Below are 19,439 nucleotides of genomic sequence, written 5' to 3'. Positions count from 1 at the left end.
CCAACCAATACCTGCAGCAGGGTTTAGGGCTATGCTGATTTATTTAGATCGGAATTTTGCTAATTTGTTTATATGGAAACCACATTCTCCAGTAGGTAGCCAGGCCAGGAATGTGATGTTAAGAGGAGGGGTAGGTGTTTATCTAGATAACGGGGAGTGGATATAGAGGAGGCTACCACAGAATCTGGCACAAGGTCCAGGGTGCAGCAGTTGACAACGTCATGGAAACCCTTAACGCAAGCTATAATTGCCTTCTACTGCAGGACAACTCTGGTTGTAATAAAGTACAGTAATTGCATATTTGCACCTGAATCCATCTCTTTGTTTCCATGCAAATCTGGGTTCCAATGGCTCTTCTTGCCTTGCTGCCCTCAAGATGCTGGCTGCTTTCGTTCATTTGTTACTTTGGATATGTCTGTCCTCTTTCCTCAAAGCGTTTCTTCCTTCTGGGTCTTTACTGCACTCACTGACCCGCACTCACTGACCCAGAAGGTTATCAAAACATTGGCTATCTTTGGAGAAAACCTTACTTTGATATTCCAACAGAAAGAAATTGAGGTTCAGTTATTTTGTCTTCCTTCTACTCCGTTTACGATTTCTTCAAGCCAAGTTCAGAATTTGCGCCAAGATAGTGGCTGTGCGACAGAATCTCCCTGGGCTGCCTATGTAAAATGAAGGGGCTGGCTTAATCCATTTCCAAGCACCCATCCTGCTGTGCAATTCGATGGCCTCGAATGGGGTTCGAATGGGAAGAGGTGATAAGAGACGTGGGTGCTTGAGTGAGTGGAGTGTTTGGTAACTGAAGCCCACGTTGCTTTGTGTGATTTGAAGGAAATCTACGTCTTCTGCATTCTGCTCAGCAACCAATTTGACCAACGGTACCTACTCCCAAGAGCCGACCGGGTGGCCAGTCTCCCTTCCCCACGCACCCATCTTCCGCGTCGAGCGCTGCGCAGCCTCCAGGCGTCCGGCGTCCGTCGCGGTGGCTCGGGAACCGCAGCATTGCAGGGCTCTGCGGCCTCGGGGCTGGGTGGCCTGGGCAGCGGATCCAGATGCGCCGCTGTTCCATCTCCGCCGCTCCGCTTCGGGGCCAGAGGCAGGAGCAGGACGAGCCGGGGGAGGCGCCACGGTGCCTGCCGCCCCTCACCCAGGGGCCAGGACCAGGCGTCCTCCGCGGGCGGCCCGGCCCTGCCTCGCGGGGTGCTTGCGCGTGTCTCCAGCCCCTCCCCGCCGGCTCCGACTCTGGCCCGCCTCACTCCGCCGCGGGCTTTGTCCACCGGCCGCAGGGCGGCCCCTCCCCGTTCCCGCCGGCTCCTCCCCGCCCCCTCTGCTGGCCCCACTTCCTCGGCGCAGGCGGCGGGAGCGGGCCGGGGACGAAAGGGTTAACTCGGGGCTCTTCCCGGCGCGGAGGGATCCGGAGCCGAGCCGAGCGCGGTGCTGAGGCCGCCTCAGCGAAAAAAATGTCCGCCTGAGGAGACCCACAAGTTCTATTCGGGGGGACCGCCAGCCCGCCCCGGGAGGAAGGGGCGGCCAGGCCTGAGAGCCGCCTCCCCCGCCCGGATCCGAGACCTCGCGCGGGGCAAAGTGAGCCGGACCGCCGGGCGGTGCAAGGGAAAGCCCGAGCCCGCTCTCCCGGCCAAAGTGAACTTTAATCGGGGTGGTTGGATGCGGAGACGGGGCAGCAGGTAATTGCGAGCCGGCGAGCGGGAGGGGGAAGCCGTGGCGGGGCTGGGGGCTGCGGGGCGCTACCGCGTCCCAGCCAGAGCCGAGGCGCCCCCAGCCCGCGCCCCAACTCCGCGCCCCTTTGTACAGAGGCGAACCCGGGGTCTCTCCAAGTTGGGGAGCGGAGGGGGGGCGGAGGCGAGAGTCGCAGGCGGCCAGGCCCGCGGGCGGCGCGCTCGGCCTGCGCGCCCCGCTCGGCTCGGGCTCCGGGGCGCGCGGGAGAGCGGGCTCTTCGGCCGCCGAGTCAGGCTCATTGTTAGGCAGGTCCGGGGCCGGCCGGCCGCGGGTAGGGCAGCAAAAGTGGGAGGAGGCCGAGCCGGGGGAGGAGAACGCCAGGCGAGAGCGAGACTAGTTGTCGGTGTTTCTGTTTTCTTTTTTAAAACGCCCCTGGGACGCGCGGGGGGTGCTTTCCGACCCCCCGGGCCCACCGGGGACGTCCGGGCGGCGGCGGCCGCAGACGCGGGCCTGCGAGCGGCGCGCTCCCTGCAACTTGTCAGTTCTATTGTTGCCGAGCCAGTGAGTCACTTCGCATCTCCCCTCGCCGCCGCTCCTCTCGCTGGACGCCCAATCGCCCCTCACCCCGCCCCTCGAGACCCCCGCCCCGGCCGGGCCCTGCGCACCCAGCACCCGGCGGCGGCGCGGGGTAGGGCGCCGGGGAGGGGGCAGGGACAGGCTCGGAAACTTGCGGGAGAGGCGGCGAGTTGCGGGAGCCGCCGCTTCGCTCCCGGGCCGCCCCAAGAAACGCGTGGATTCACGGACACCGCACTGGCGCGGGGCTCTCTTGTCCCCTGCCCGCGCGGCGCTGGGGAACCAGTCGGGTATTGGAAGTCAGCTGGGCGCTTTTCCTCTTCTCCTAAGCCCCTCTCCATCCTTGTACACACTTTGGGCCTCGGTGGTCTGTCTCTGAGCCTGTTTCCTCTGCCTTAGGACCTGCTAGAAGTGGCCGAAGATGAATCCCCAGCAGCAGCGCATGGCCGCTATAGGGACCGACAAGGAGCTGAGCGACCTGCTGGACTTCAGTGCGGTATGAGAGCTTCCCGCGGCATCTTGTGGGTCTGATGAGGTTTACAAAAAAAAGAAAAGAAAGAAAGAAAAATAAATAAAGGGGGAGAGCGACGTGGGGACTTAGCAGCGTGAACTCCATCTGCTTTGAGTAGTAGTTCTCAGGGCTGGAGTCCAGCTCCCCCAAGTTGGACACCTGAACTTTGATGTAATGTCTAGACTTGCAGATTTAAAACTTTAATGCCAGAGGGGTCACTTGATTTAACCAGTTAAAAGGAGAACAACGTAATCATGAGCTTTGGTTGAGTCACCCTCTGACCCTGATGATTATTAGGGATTTTGAACTTCATATGAAAAAAGAAAATTGTTTTTTTGTTCAACACTCCTAACCATTTCCCTTCCCAAGATGTGGTATAGTTTATGGTACCTGAAAGATGTTACAGGAAAGCTAGTCAAGAGCTAGAATTTCTAGCCTTTGGGGCTGCCCCTTTTTAAGATAAATATATATGTATTTATGTGTGTTTATATTTATGTATATAATGCATATATAAGAAGCACATATGTGTATATACATTAAAATTTTTTTAAAGTGAGAAATAATTGAATGACTTAAAAAATAAAAGCTGAAACCAAAGGGCCCACTGCCCTTATTTCTAATAGTTGAATTCCTTTATTAATTGCTCTTAGGTAGGACCAGTATATACTCTATAAAACTGTGTTGTAATGGATCCTTACTATATGTAGTAGTTTCAGTGGATGTGGTTCTGACTCTGTGTATTAAATTGTAATGTAAGTGTAATAGGATTTCAGTTACAAAGTGAAGATTATGAACAAAAATTTAATCATTTAAACCTAAATCTTTAATGCTTCCGTGTAAGTGACTGAGTTTTCAGAACAGAATAACCAGTAGTTTCAAATAGTGTTTGGAAATAGTATCACTAAGTGTATTGGCTTTTCTGGGTCTGAATGTGTATCTTCAATTTTATTTTAATGTCCCTCAGAAATAAAGTAACTAGCTGATGACTCTTGGTGGACTTTTGTTTGCAAGGCATCCAGAAGAATTTCAGACTAACAGATACATTTGGTTTATTTTGCAGATGTTTTCCCCACCTGTTAATAGTGGGAAAACCAGACCAACGACACTGGGAAGCAGTCAGTTCAGTGGATCAGGTAAGACCATGTCTAAAAATCAGAAACACATATTTGAGTGTTGTGATACATTTTAATAGAAAAATATGAAGATTATATTAATATTTTTCTTTATGCCATTCTTTGGTGTCTAGTGAAAATTAAAAACAAATAAAACCCAAATGTGGGCTCTTGCTCTAAGGATCCATTGACTTTTTTTTTTTTTTTAAGAATTTCAATATAGTTTTTAAAAATTGTTCTCTTTTCTCTGAATTTTTAAATTGAAGATTGTCTCATTTGAGTACAAGGGATTATATCATGCCTCTGTATATTTAGGAAAGTACCAGAAGAAAATGCTCTTTGGTCCACGTGTGGTATTTTAAAAATTGTTTTTAAAAATATGTGTATTTTAAAATTTGCTAAAATTTTAGCTCATTAGTGTTATTAAACCTTTGGAGTCTAAAGAATTGGTAAAATAATGTTATTTAATATATGCAAAAGAAAAGTAGAATTGAGTCGAGCAGTAATTAGTAAGACTTATTTTAAAAGATGTCTATTCCCTTGGAAATCTGCAGCAAATTAACAATTTTGTTGTCAGTTATTTAAATTGTTACAAATAAGTGAATAGAAAGTTTGATTTATTTTCAAATGACACCTATTAGATGACTGAATTGTATCCTATGTTCACATTACATTAGGATAACATGTAGAATAAGTTAAATTAGATTCTTATTCCTACAGTAGTTCTTCCATCTTAAATTTACTTTCTGTATATTTATAACTTATTAAAATTTATCCTGTATTTCTTAAGTATGCATTTTTTGTTTTTTCTAACTTATTTAAAAACTCATGATTAAAAAATAATAAATGTTCCAGAAGCAAGGTCCATTTTGGTGTACAAAAGCTATAATTTTCTGTTTAACTTAGATTTATTCCTTAGTGCTCAGAGATGAAAAAAAAAAAAACAAAAAACTAAAGCCAAGTCATCTTAAGAAAACCAGCTGTCAAATCTGTAGGCTGAAACTCTATAATTCATTTTTGACTGGTGCTTTTTTATTTCCCCTAGTAAAATGATAGTTGATTTCTTAAGATAGTGTGAGAACAAAACATCAGAAGAAGGTTCATTTCATAACCAATTTAACCCTTATACACTTTAGATTTAAAAAATATTTCTATTTTAAAATAATACACTAACTTAATTTACTAAAATTCATTTTTAATGATGAAATTGCAGTTTTAGAGGAAAATGGAGCATGTTGTTTACATCTCAAACAAGTAAAATAAAAGCATTTTGGATTTTAAGTATCCTAAAGACTAATTAATATCCTTAATCAAAAGGATATCATAAAATGTCAGTGAAGCCCCAACTCTTCTCCCTCCTCCATCCATTTATCGGTAATCATTTGATAATCACTGCTTTTTGGGGTTGAGGAGAGAGAATTATTAGTTAATACTGAAGAAGGCTGTATTCTTTTTCTTTACTAATGTTTTGAGTACATCTCAATTTTTGTGACTGATAATTCAGTCTCAGGAACTTTCAGGTTTACTTTGTCTAATAAATAGTAGATGTTCAGTATATTTCACGAAATGGGTAATGGTATTGCTGTTACAGGCTGTTCTGGGTTGTGTTGTAGAAAATATATTTAACTGACATTCACTGATATCAAGGACATGAACTTCAGAAACTTGCTATTAGAAATACGTTCTGCTTTTAGATTAAGGACAACTTTTTTTTTTTTTTTTTTTTTTTTACTTTTTAAAATTAAGGAGGTATAATTTGTGTAGTCTGAAATTAAAATGTATAGTGAACTCGGGTGTATTACTAGCATGGCATTGGAGTAGTTGTGGGTTCTTTTTGTACCTTGCATTATGCAAAGAAAAAGATTATTTTTTTACATTGTCGAAGTGGTCATAGTTTTTGATTCTTTGGAGCAGGAAATTTTTAGTTTTAGAACTGTTAGATGTAATTTACCCATTGAAAGTTTGAATATAAACACCTGTATTCAGTGGACAAAGGAGTATTTATCTGTGGTTTGTTTTAAATTTCAGGAAAAAATCGTAATTAAAAAAAGCCATGAGCTTGAATAGTGAATGTACTTAGATTTGGGGGAAGGAGAACAGCATAAGCAATTATTTTATATGAAAGTATACGGCTAATTATGGCCCTGTAGCAGTTTATTATCTTGAAGGAAATGTCTAAAAGAGATTGTTATAGGAATATTACTTTATATATTTTATTGATACTTGAATGATTTTTTGTCCCGATGTCAAGGGATGTGTAATATTTCCTAATGCCTATTTATTTGCAACGTTAAAGGAGATAAAGATATGACTTTCCTTCTGAAGAGCTGACTTAAAGATCAGAGTTTTCTTGTTTTTGGAGTAACATTTGTAAAACCCCAAGCCTTTTTCCTCATGAAAACTATAATTGTGTAATATGATTTCCTTTATTTCTTGTTTATCCTTTTAGAGGATGACTTAATTTTACAGTATATGCTTTAGTACATCATGTACATTCTAAAATCTTATTCCTAAAGCAAAACTAACTTGTATGATAGCTGATACTTCATCAAAAGTCACTACAGAAAAGATGAATGTATATTTATCATTACTTACTTGTCTTGAATTTGTCATAGTCCCATTTTTTCATCAAGGTGTTAATTTTCTTTGCATTTTGATAAGACTGAATTTGTCCACTTGGTAAGATAGAATCTGTGAAGTATTCTTACAGTGACCTTGAGAGAGGTGTTTCTCTCTGTAGGAGTTAAAGGTGAGGCACTGTGTAGGGCACTGTACAAGAGGAAAGCTTGCTGAATGAATTGACAAACTGGAAATAATTCAGATGTTTGAATTCACTATCCCCTCCAACTTCAGTGTTTGAGTGTATAGAATTAAATAGTGATGTTGGGTTTAATTTTTAGTTTAAATGTTTATATGATATCTGAAAGATTTCCTTTGTTAGTTTATGAATCCAAGTAATAAGAGATGTTGGACAGTAGAGGGATATATTTGTTTTGTAAAACCACCTGTATGTATTGAGTCTGTCTGTTTCTTATTTTTCTATCTAGAGAGTTATTATAGCTAGTAAGTAAAGCTTTTACTTTTCCTTGTTCAAATCAGACTTTCGTAATACTGTAGATTTCTTCTTGCTCAGGATTTTTGGAAATAATTATAAGAACTATTTTCTAGCTCTTATTTTTTAAAAAGAATAGAGTTTTTCATTCTTTAGGTACTGATCAGTTTTTTGGGGGTAGGAGTGGTTCACATGTACATATAGGCCTTTTGAAAATACTGGTATAGGGCCAGAAAAATGAATTCTCATTAAATGGCCTTTCAGTAATTTTTAAATTAAATTTTTTGTTTTGAGATAATTGTAGATTCATATACAGTTGTAAGAATACAGAGATCCCACGTATGCTTTACTATGTTTCTAACAATAGTAACATCTTGCAAAAATGTAGTACAATATCACGATGGTTATTGATGGTGATACAGTCAAGATACAAGAACAATTCCATCATCACAAGGGTTCCTGGTGTTTCCCTACTATAATTGTGTCTACTTCTTAAGTAATTTAACAACAAAAAAGGAAAAATTAGTAAGTACCTCTCACCCTATTAAACATGGAGTAATTGCCAGAGCATTATTTGAACATATCAAGAAAGAGAACACCAAAATTTTACCAGTATGCTTTTTAACCGAACTTGTTTTATAAGTAGGCATGGTAATTTTAAATAGAGGGGAAACTAGGTTTGGCTTTTTCACTTAAGTTACTGTGAAGTTATGAGTAGAATGTGGTTCATATTGTGTACCTGTCAGTGTTGAAATTTGTAATAACTATAGTGGGTAGTAATACACATTTACTCAAATTTAGTACTGTTATTTGGGTAACTAAGCCATGTTAGATATTTGCTTCTGCAAGCTGTAGTGATGAATGAGAGTAACTGCAGAGTCAGCAGGCATGTGAGGAAAAATAATATTTTAGGATAATTATGGTCTGCTGTGAAGTGGCTCGTTTAAGGTAGAAGTTAAGAAGCAAAGGAATGTTTTAGAGAAAGTCTGTATATGAAAATATATTCTTGGAAAACAGACCCAAGAATGTCAAGAGACAAGATTTTAACCATGATTATTGTGTGCTTTTCAGAATAGTTTCTGTAGTATTCTTTAATTAGTCATGGCTTATAATGAATTTGAAAAACTGTGATTAAATCACCGTATTTGAGAGACTTGTTAATTATATATAGTGAGCCATACCTTTCGTTGATTATTATTTTTATGTTTTCACTAACAATTAAAATACAAATTCAGCTTTCTTTTAGGCTATCCTTTGGTATATCTGTTTCTTTGAGTTTTTAAATCATTTTCTTGGCTAGGAAGATAAAGATGAAGATACTGAACCTTAAATGTAAGCACAGTTGTTCTCACATTTTAGATTTAATGGAGCTGTTTAGAATAATCTCTTATTAAAGCCAGATAGTCTTTTTTCTTCTTGAACAATTGATAATCATGCCTGGAATATCACTGCTTGCTTAATGTTGTCAAAGACTTGGATAACTCTTGACACAGGAGAGTAAAATAGTGCTATTAGAAGGGATATCCAGAAGAAAAAAAGGCTATTTCTGGACAGTGTGTGGGTTACCTTTTCTAAAAAGTCATTTAATAGAACTGTTTTTGAGTATTTTGGGTATCTAATGCTTTTGTGCTTAGGGAATACAGTGAATAAAAGACAAACATTTAAATTTATCAGTTCCAAAGACTTTCTGCTTTGTTAAATAGTAGAGCTATATTTATCTTAGATTTATCAGTTAACTGCATATTTATTTAGTATATATTTGTGCAGCTTGCTATTCTAGTAGCTTTTTGGAAAGTAGAAAATGGAGAAGGACGTAGACCAAAAAAAGTGGAGGCATTTCATTATCTAAATAGGAAGATAAAACACAAAAATGTGAGGTAGGTAAACTTCTGTAACGTAAATCAACACCTGCACATTAATGTAGTTTAAATTGAGTCCATAAGAATAAGGATGTGTTGAGGAGTCAGGGAACTGACTTAAGGAAAACTCAGAAATGTTGAATTTAGAGTTGACTTTTAAAGGAGATAAGGAAAATGAATTAGGGAGGAGAAGAACTGACCCCCCAGATGTGGAATAGCATGAAAAGAGACCCGGAAGTGGGAGGTTTGCTCCAAGGGCCTATACTTACACAGTTCAGGGAAAGAGAAACTGGTTTTTATTGATTACCACTCCTGCACTCCTGAAGGAACTAGCTCATACTTATTATTATCTGGAGCCAGACTGCATGGGTTCAAATCTAATCATTGCCATTTATTAGCTGGTGACCTTGGATACATTTTTTAAGCTCTCTGTGCTTCTGCTGCTTAATGTGTAAAATAGGACTAATAACAGTAGCTATCCTCATGAAGTTGTTATGAATGTTAACTGAGTTAATACAGGTAAATCTTCAGGAACAGTGTATGTCAGGTAGTGAACTGTGGTGGCGTGAATAGTTAGTGGTGAGGCAGTAGAATAAGGAAAGAAGGAGGCTCCTGTGCTAACCTAGGAATGAGCTGGTGAAGGTTTGGACTTGGTATTAGTATAGGAAGTAGGAAGGAAAAATACCAGAAGAAAAGGATTGACAGAATCTGAAGGATTGGATTTCTGTAGGTAACAGACATGACTTATGCAATTTTGGCATAATTGATGGATGATAGTGCTGGAGGGAAAAAAGTAAAGATGCTGAAATATTTTGAGCATTTTCAATTTCTTGACTAATTTGGGGATTTAAGAGAGAAGAGTGCTAAACTTGAGTTAAAGATTTTGGTTAAAAAAACAGCCTATAAAATTAATACTTAATTGTGATTGAAAAGAAAATTGGAGAACAGAGAAAGCAACAAGAAGAAAAAAAAAACACATTATTTTACTATCCAAAGAAAATTGTTAACATTTTGATTTATTTCCTTTGGTCTTTTTTTTCCTATTCTATGTTTGCAAAGTTGAGAGCTTACTGATAGTTTTCATTTCATGTCCTGCCTTTTTATTTCTGTTGGTATTATGAGCACTTTGTCATGTTCTTAAAGATTCTTTATAAACCCTGTTTAAACTGTCACTTGATAATACATGGGATGAATCATTTATCATATCAGTTCTCTTGTTACTGCTGATGTTAGAGATTTTGTTTGTTGACTTGCTTTTTATAAAAAATATGATATTGAACATCTTTTCATACATATATACACTTTTGTCTGCACTTCAGTTTCCTTTGGATAGGAGATGTGGATTTTGGTTTTTGTGTATACAAGTTACAATTAAAGGTACGTGAGTGAATGGATACCCTTAGGGAAATGAACTCAGAGGGAGCTAAATTATCAGATCAAGGATTGATGTTAATAGTGGAGTTAGATGTATAATATTAGTGATTTTGCTTGATTATATAATGCAAAATTACAAATTTTTATTAGTTTATGAATGGAGTCTATGATGACATTTGATGCACATTTGTATTTGTATGTAATTTGCTTGTGCAGTGACTAGAGGGAATTCCTGTCATTCTTTGACCTGTTCTTATTGAAATAGAGTGGAATCTAATTGGAGTCTATCAGTGAGAGGGCCCTTGAATTCTTGACTTCTTATAAGAGAGGTGACATAGTGTAGTGGGAAGAATTGGGCTCAGGAGCCAGACAACTGGATTGGAACAGTGCTTTGTGATTTATTAGCTGGATGGCCCTAGGCAAGTCATTTAAATGATCTAAACATCCTTTTCTCCTTTGTGAAGAGTGGATGATAATGCCCACCTTCAGAATCCTTATGAGGATCAAATAAGATTATCTCTGTATATGGCCTGCACATCGCAGCTTCAAAAATGGTAGCTGCTTTTGTTACTGTGGTATCCTCTTAAGTAATACTAGTGACAATGTTGATTATTAGTAGTAGTAATAATTATAACCAGTATTATAGCCATTGTTTATTGAACTATTATTGTATGCTAGGTGCTATGCTAAGCACTTTTTAGGCATTACTTCATTTTGCTTTGGATAAAATGAGGTGTTTTATGGTGATGGGGAGGGTGAGAAAATGCCTCCCAAGGGCTACACGTCGAAGTTGCTTTTTGCTGCCATAAAGTTGTGTGTATTGTTTAAATTATAAGAAGTCAAGCAGAAGAATAGTTTTGAAAGGTCATTAAGTACCAAGAATCTTACCTGTATTTCTTGTGGTTGGTTTCTTCTTAACACTATTATTTTATAGACGAGATACTGTATAGTGCAGAATGGTGAACAGAAATGTGAACACCTTTTGAAAACTCTCTTCCATGTTTAGGCATTGCCACTTGGATATAGTCTTTTCTCCATATTCTCTCTCCAGCTCCTTTTAAACTTGCCTTTCTGGAATGAAGTGTAATCTAAATAAATAAATGAAATAAAAGTGATGTGACCTGAGAGGGTCAAATATCTGGGAGACAGATTGGAGAGAATGTTAAGAGTCCTATGGTAGAACTTCTCCCACTTTTTTCTTAATGTCAGAGAAGGAACATAAACTCCCCTGGTAGCCTGAAGAAACAAGTAAGCAGAAGAAATCTTATTTTAAAAATTCACATACATTTCACTTTCTGCCCCCTAGCACGAACATATTTATTGTAACATAAATATATTTTATTTAATCATTGAGTAAAACTGAAATTCTGGAAAGATGCATTGACTTCAGTTTACAGCATCACCTTCTTCCTGTTTTGCCTTGTATCTTCAGGGTAGGGGCCACGGTAGCCTATACTGTCTTTTCCTTAATGAGAAGCCCAGCTTAGAGTATCTTCTTTGGCTGTCTTTATTCCTGAATCTTCCCTTGCTCCCAAAGAAATCTATGAAAAGAGCTCATTACATTGTGGGGGGATGGTTTTGATAGGGAGGAAATTGTTTTTCCATAAGATGAAACACAGAGAGGTTTGTTGGTAATGTAACTGTCATTTGAACCTGTTTTCTTTTTCCAGACAGATTATCCTGTAATTTTTTAACATATCTGTGACTTTAGAAGAAAATGTATATTTTTATAGAGAGAGCTTTGGTTTTTTTTTGTTCCATGCTTAAAATGTGCTCTCATGTGTTCCAGGTTAAAAATGTGTTCTCGTAAAACCATGGTGAGTCATCCCAGCTACTATAAGCTGATTGGGGACTTAAAGATCACACTTAAAGATCACACAGAAATGAAAATGAATTAGGGATTGGTTTCTAATTTTTATTGCTTTGAATAGCGACTCATGGATGATACCTTCAAAATAAAATAATAATGCAATTTGTGATAGGGTGTGGGACAGAAAAATTACTTTTAAAGAGCCTGCTACTATACTTTATTTTTGGTCATTAAAAATGAAGAAAGCTGGCCCCAAGATACCATTTTCTCAGATCTGGTTTAGGTGTTAAGAAAGTGCTTGAATTTGAACTGAGGGGGTTCTCTGAATTTGAAAAACTACACATACATTTACTCAAAGAAGTCTTTCTGGAAGCAGGCTCCCTCAAAAGTTGTTAGTTTATTTTCTTCTGGTGGTTTTGCCAGTGAGCCGTTGTGACGCTTTAAAATGAGCAGGATCAACTCTTGATTACTCTGCCTCCACTTCATTGGTGGTTAATGTAGAGAACTCGAGTTGAACTTAATATGAGCACACAACTCCAGGCAGTGAGCAAATGTGCTGCTGCCTTCTTCACGGGCTGTTAGTCGTGATGGGGCACCTCAGTGGATCCCTGCTCGGAGGGAATTCAGGTCATCCTGCCTCTCAGTTCTTGAGGCATCTGTTGTGAGGTTGCTGGGAATAAATAAAAGGTTTGCTGTGCCACTGAATAGGAAAAAATGCTAGGCTCACTTTTAACTTATGGTGGAAGCATGATGTGACCACAGGTTAGTTTAGAGAATCTGAGTTTGTGTGGGCACTCATAAACCAGGGTTAAAAATCTTTGACTTTTTTTTGAATTAGCAGATCATCTTAGGTTTTTGCTATTTGGAAACCCTCCTCTATCTAGCTGACTTAGTCTGACATACTGAGGTTTTAGAAAATGTTTTTCAGTGCTAGTCCCAATTTGGTGTAAAATTAAAGGTAGAAATTATTTCATTTAAATCTCTTGGTGGCAACTTACAGAAAGCTTGAATTGATTATGCTTCTCCAACTAGGCAAGTAATTAGAGTCATTTTAAGACTGTATTAAATATCCTAAATATCTCTTATTTAAGAAAGGGCTAGCTTTTGTTTTTTTTGTAATCTAGGTGATAGTATAGACCACCTTTTACTTGCCAAAGGTCTGTAATCACTGATCTGCTATTTTGAAATCCAAAAGGTCTGAATCAGATTTTTTCCTTTAAATTTAGCATGAACTGTGTTAGTGGCAGAATCTAATTTTTATCTGAAGGGAAGCCTTGACATTCTCTGTTTTCCTGGTTATTGTATATTACCAGCTACTGGGTGTGATTTGTGGCATATGGTATTTACACTGTATTTCTTTTCTAAAATCTGAAAAAACAGAATTCTGAAATGTATCTGGCCCTATGGATTTCTGAAAAGTTATTACGGACCTTCCTCTGTGTGTGTGTATACCTCCTCCCAGTATTTTCAACTCAAAATAAGAATTTCTTTTTTGGGCTAAAAGTCTAGACTAGAGACTTCATTATTTTAAATACAGAAAAATTTGTGGTGGACTTGTTAATATAAAGGAAATTCTTCTTGGACTATAAGCTTCTCAGGCTGCGCTTTGTGCTCTGAGTAGTTTGCCCTATACATTGTTTTAGGAAATCAGTTTCTATTTTGAGGAAGGATAAGCTTTTCATCTTTTGGGCCAAGGAGTGTGGTGATATTTCCCTGATCATTTTGCATGGAAGTTTTCATGATGCTAACAGAAGATATATTTACACACACACACATAAATATATATATACCAAGTAAATAATTTTATATACATGTAAATTGTGTGTGTGTATATATGTATATACATATATATGTGTATATGTGCACGCGCGCGTGTGTGTGTATGTATATTTGGCATTATATGATCACCTCCAAAAGGAAGCCTCAGCCCTGACCCATATCCACATTTAAATGTGTGAGAGCAAACAGGAGAAAATCCTAGCTAGTCACCTTCATGAAGAAAAGGAGGAGGTAAGATTTGGTTTTATAGGGGACAGACAATAAAACCGGTCTCTGGTAATTTTATTCTTTCCTTTTATGTTGGTTAAAAGCTTTCGTAGATTAGTAACATGATGTTCATTCCTGCAGTATACTCATTCAAGGCAACTTCACTAAAAACAAATTGTGGTTCTAATGAGTGTATGAAACTTTCTTTAGGAACCTGTCATTGGCTCAGTACCATTACTGTTTGATACAAACTATGAAAGTAGCAATGAAGTGAGTATGTAAAAAACTAGTCTGTGTGTATCTGTTTTGAGAGACAGGCCAGTTGTCCATTCTGACTTTTTTGGTTCCTTTGCAAGCCTGTTTCCTGTAGCATTACCAGTGTTACTGTCTCAAGAACCATCATATAATATCGAATAATTAAATCCACATGAAGTTTGTAGACGTTTGAGATGTGCTGCTGCAGGAACACAAAACAGGTCATACAACCAGGGTCTGTCTTGCTTTCATATTTATACAAACTCTTTTGTAGAGCTTCAGAGTACTGCCACAGTGAGCAGGCTCTGAGTTTGACTCAGACTTGCTGTACAAGTTGTTGTATAGCAGTGGGACTTTGCGCATTGAATGACTGGGGGAATGGGAGGAGTCTTATTGTTTGAAAAAGTCAGTAATGATAAATGTACTTCATAAACACTTACTCATTCACTATTTACTTCATAATTCTTGTAGGAAGTTGGTAACTGCTCATTTTGCAGAGGAAATAGAGAAATCAACAGTGATACACATTTGCCTGTGGTTTCTTATTGCCCCTCAGAAGTAGTAAACTGATCGGTTGTAGTTGCACCTGCACTGATATCAATCTACACCAGGGTACGGTTTGTCTTGAGGAGGAATTTAATGTCTCTAGAAATCTTCAAAATTTGTTGTAACAGGAGGCTTAAATGGTGCAGTGTTGAGATTCTCCAAAAGAAAGTTGCTTTAAGATTTATTTATTGTTAAAAAGAAAAAGGATAATCAAAAGGCTCCATAAAATAAAACTTTATTTATTAATATTAATAAAATATAAACAACTACAACCTGAAGTGTCTTTAGGAGAGTGCAGTTCTTTTTGTGTGTAGTCTTCTTTTATTGTTCAGCTGTTATCAGACTTCGTGCCTTGGGAAGAAGATGAAATTTGATAGTTGTAAGATACTGGAATATTTACAGCTGTTATTTAGTTGAGGCCATAGAAAAGAATGATTGCTTCATAGTGTAGAAAATTCTTTGTTTTCACTTCCCTCTTTTCAAAGATTTAGTGTTTAGTTATAAAGGCAAGTAAAGGCAGGTGGAAACTAGTAATTCCAAGGGTAGCTTAAAAATGTTATTAAACATATAGAAGAGTTTTTAATGGAAGTTGTTAAAATTTAATATTGGCAACTGAATTTATTGTATTAAACTGAAGATATGCTAATTTTTATAATATTGAGAGTGTGCTAATTAGTCCATTTTGTATGTTCACTTATTTCAAGTAGACTGGGCTTTCATTTTGTTTGAAGAGCATCGGTAGGCATTTGAGAGAACACACAGTAATGCACTGTTGTTTTTTACTGGTCTGTGTAGAATTGTTTACTCTAAGGTGGGAGAGAACAGAGAGAAACATGTTATGATATATTGAAAAGAGGAGGGATTTGGAGTCACAAAATTTTGATTGTTGACTTTATCCTTTTACTAAACTTGTGATCCTAGGGCAGTATGTAAACTTCTCTGAGTCTGTTTATCTTATGTCTAAGATGAGAATAAAATGAGTAATTTTTAAGGAAATTCTTTCTAAAATGTGGAACTTTGTGATTCTGTACAAATATTAGTGGTTTTATTATGTTAGGTGGCATAGCAACTCTTGAAGGGATTCCAAGCTCAAAAGTATATATGGATTGAGTGATTATTTATGCAAAGCTCATACCTTTCTGACAGTTACTGAAGATTAAATCAGGTGATTGGGAGGGATGATAGTTTAAGGAACTCCATATGGTAGGTAACCCTCAAAATCTCAGAATTTTTCAGATGAGTTCTTTCTCTTTTTGGTTATGCAGTAAACGAAAAGTAAAAGAAATCCTCACATATTCTTTATTAGAACTCTGTTAATTATATCCAAAACCATAGAGCTCCAATATTAGTACCTTTGAGTCCTGTGTTTTCAGCTTAGTTTTAAATGCTTGTTGAGGATCTGCTGTAGGGGCAAGGTAAAACCCAGGCTTAAGTAGTGTGACACCTGAATAGTTCTTTGGAATGGCCTGCTTTTGCTTTGTTTGATGAGCAGGAATCTGAACAAAACTTTGGTGTCAATAGGAGTTAGCCTTTTGTAGATTTTAAAGTGCTGGATGTGGTGGCCTTGGTCTGTTCCTGAATGAGGATGAGAGAGTGCAAGGATGAGGTTGGGAAATGTGAGTGGAACTCTCCCGTCTGCTGATTGCCTGCCTGTGCCTGAAGCAGGAAGGACTGACTTGGTCTTACCCGTAATGACAAGGTATCAGGGCTTAGCTGCTGGTGCTACTGTTTCCAGGTTCTTTGTGATTAGGGAAGATGAGATCTTCCCCAGGCCCCCGTACTACCCCTTTCTAATTAGTGTGCTTGTCTGGGTATAGGAAACACCTAGCTCACCCATTACTGGGAAATACTGAGGTTTTTCCTGACTATGTATATGTTTATGGGATTATATTGTTTAGAACCTTTCACTTTATTTTGAAGAAGGAAATCAACAAATTCAAACTTCATGGAACCCAGAGTCAGTAGGGCTATTGGGGTGGTTTTGATGGAGGTCTTTGGACTGGTGGGCTCCACAGGAGTGTTTGCTGATTGCTCTTTAGGGTAAGATAGTGACTCGGTTTGGTTGAGAAGGGTTATAGGATAATTTGACAGTCATTTGATGGGAGTCAAGGAAGTTCTGGGGCCTTCCCATTGTAATAATTCCTAATGCTCTTTTGAAAGATTTGTGTTAAACTGGAATGATGTAGGGGTAGATGGTAGGTGAAACAGAAAAACTAAGGATCTTGGGATTGGATAGCTAGGATTTCTGAATATAACTTCTAAGAACCCTGGGGCCAGGTGAAGTCGCTTGTTTTTCTTTCATAGGTAACTGATGGCTTCTGCATTCTTGCTGCTGCCATTTGATATTTCACCACTGGATATTGTGGTGGTCTCCTTACTTAGACTCCTACTTGCCAGTTGCTCTCATTTCCAATCTGTCTTAGTCTGCTCAAGCTGTCATGACAAAATACCACAGACTGGGTGGCTTAAACAACAGCAATCTGTTTTCTTACAGTTCTGGAGCCTGCAAGTCTGAGATCACAGTACCAGCATGGTCAGGTTCTGATGTTGACCCTTGCTGGCTCACAGGCTGCTGCTTTCTTGATGTGTTCTCACATAGCCGTTCCTCCTTATGTGCTTTGCGGGAGGCTGGGGGAGAGAAAGCTCTCTGGTGTCTTCATGTAAAGGCACTAATCCTGCCACTTGGGCCGCACCCTCATGACCTCATCTAACCTAAATGCCTCCCAAAAGCCTCATCTCCAAATACTGGCTTCAGTAGATGGATTTTGGGAGAGACACAAATGTTTAGTCAGAAATACAATCCTTCTCATATTTTTAAAGCATCTTTCTCCTGTGATTTGTCGTTTGTTCCCAATTGACTATCAAAACAATCAAAAGCCTCACCTTGGCCTTGAAGTTCTTTAATAATCTGATAGGAACTTACTTTAGCCAGTTTTACACTCACTGCTTCCCAGTCCGAATTGTATGGTTAGCACTGGTCTTCTCTGACCTCCTGCCTCTAGTTATTCTTTCCTTGCTAACTGGAATACTTGCCATTTTTGTGCCATTTGAGCCCTGTTTCCTTTATGAAACCTTTTCCAGCCATTTCAGGTCATAATTTTGTAAAAATGTGGCTTCCAGATATTTGAAGGATTCTTTGTGTAAAGGAAAGTATTAGTTGTTTTTTGCTCCTGAAGGCAAAGCTAAAGCCAGTAAGGCAGTTATGGCCATGGATTTTGAGTCCAGCCAGTTATTGTAGCTGGGCAGCCATGGATTAACCCTCTAAGCATAAAAGAAGACTGAACCCTACTTCTTATAAATATTGAATAAAGCATTTCTGTTTCAGAATACTCTCATTAAAAAAAACAATTATATGTGTTTTAGCCAGGTTATGTGCACCTTGAAAACAAAGGTAGTGTTTTACACTTGTATTTTTGCAAAGTACCCTGCTTTGAGGTCAGACACCTTGTGATTGACCATTTTTAGGTTTGAGGATGAATGATAGATTGGTGGAAAGAAATATTGAATTCCCTAAATTAAATTTCTTAAATGTCCTAAACTGCATTTTTCTTTCCTAATGTCAGCTGCCAGATGAGGTTTTAGAAAGCACTGAACTTGTATGGATTAGCTGACTGGAGCCCTGAGGTATTCATTTATTAAAATGTTCCACCTGTTTTCTTATTTCTTCTGAAAAGACCTTAGCTCATTCAGGACCCCACGTTTAGTATCAAGGATGAACAGGAAGTGGCCAAGTGGTAAAGCCATTGAGGTTGTATGTGAATACAGCTGCTTCTACTGAACCACAGCCAGCCCTAGCTCTGAAAAGCAAAGGGAAGTGATACTTTCCTAGTGTTTTCTTTTCACAGGGTGTGTGTCATTTTTGTTCTTTAGTAACGTCAGATTGTGGGGAGAATGGTTTTTCTGGTGCTGAGCTTGATTGGGTAGAGGATCTCTGTTGTATGGGAGCCACAGGAACCATTTTACCAGTCTAGAAACCAGTAGATGGCCAAAACCCTGAAAGTGATACTTTTCCTATAGCAACCTTGATTTTTGCCTGTTACGTTGAACCACAGAAGAGAGGTTATAATATCTAGCATTATAGTAGATGTGGGGAAACATCTGTAAGGGTAGAAAAAGATGATCTTATTTAATGGAACTGAGTCCATTCACCTGCTTAATTTGTGATATGAGGTGAACCATCACCTTTTACTTAATGCTTCTAAATCATTCTCAGATTTTGGGGCCAAAAGCTACGTTTGTCAGCTATAGAAAATGTATCATCTTTGTATTTTGAAGTTAGGTTGCAAATCTTGACATGATATCTTTGGCAATGTATTTATTCTTTTTCTTTCTTCCTTCCTTCCTTCCTTTCTTTTCTTTCTTTTCTCCTTTCCCTTCCCTCCCCTCCCTTTCCCTTCTTTCACCTTACCAGGAATTGAGTTGACCAGTCTCATGTAATTTAGAGCTAAAATGTTACCCTTGTATGTGAAATTTGGAAAAATCTTGTTTTAAGGGAGACATCAGTTTAAAGCTAAGGAGTTTGTCAGAGAGATCTGGGGCTGTATCAAGTTGGAGATATGATCTTTGTGATAAAGATGATAAAAATTGTCATCTCAGTAATGTACCTAAGAACAAGTATTCTTCATTGTAAGCTTTTCATTGACTTTGTCTGAGATTGGTTGCTAGACTCTCAGTCCTCTTATAG

At 38.8% G+C, this 19,439-nt stretch overlaps 1 protein-coding gene across 6 annotated transcripts in view; it reads left to right on the top strand.

The window, feature by feature from the left end:
* Window positions 1–1,458: 1,458 nt before the first annotated feature.
* Window positions 1,459–19,439, top strand: part of TCF12 (transcription factor 12) — a 328,909-nt gene continuing 310,928 nt past the window's right edge. For 3 of the 6 annotated variants that reach the window (XM_032481111.1, XM_032481109.1, XM_032481107.1), the window contains exons 1-3: window positions 1,548–1,685; window positions 2,650–2,746; window positions 3,822–3,894. In XM_032481111.1, coding sequence (XP_032337002.1) covers window positions 2,672–2,746; window positions 3,822–3,894 — 148 coding nt within the window. In that variant the 5' untranslated portion in view covers window positions 1,548–1,685; window positions 2,650–2,671. Of the gene's footprint in view, window positions 1,686–2,040; window positions 2,239–2,649; window positions 2,747–3,821; window positions 3,895–19,439 lie in introns of those variants that run through there. The other 3 variants (XM_032481110.1, XM_032481108.1, XM_014556715.2) reach the window with 3 other exon arrangements.

Source organism: Camelus ferus, chromosome 6 (genome assembly GCF_009834535.1).
Source record: "Camelus ferus isolate YT-003-E chromosome 6, BCGSAC_Cfer_1.0, whole genome shotgun sequence".
NCBI classification, from domain to species: Eukaryota; Metazoa; Chordata; class Mammalia; order Artiodactyla; family Camelidae; genus Camelus; species Camelus ferus.
Note: the sequence above shows the minus strand (reverse complement) of the source record. Positions and strands in the feature narration are given on the sequence as shown.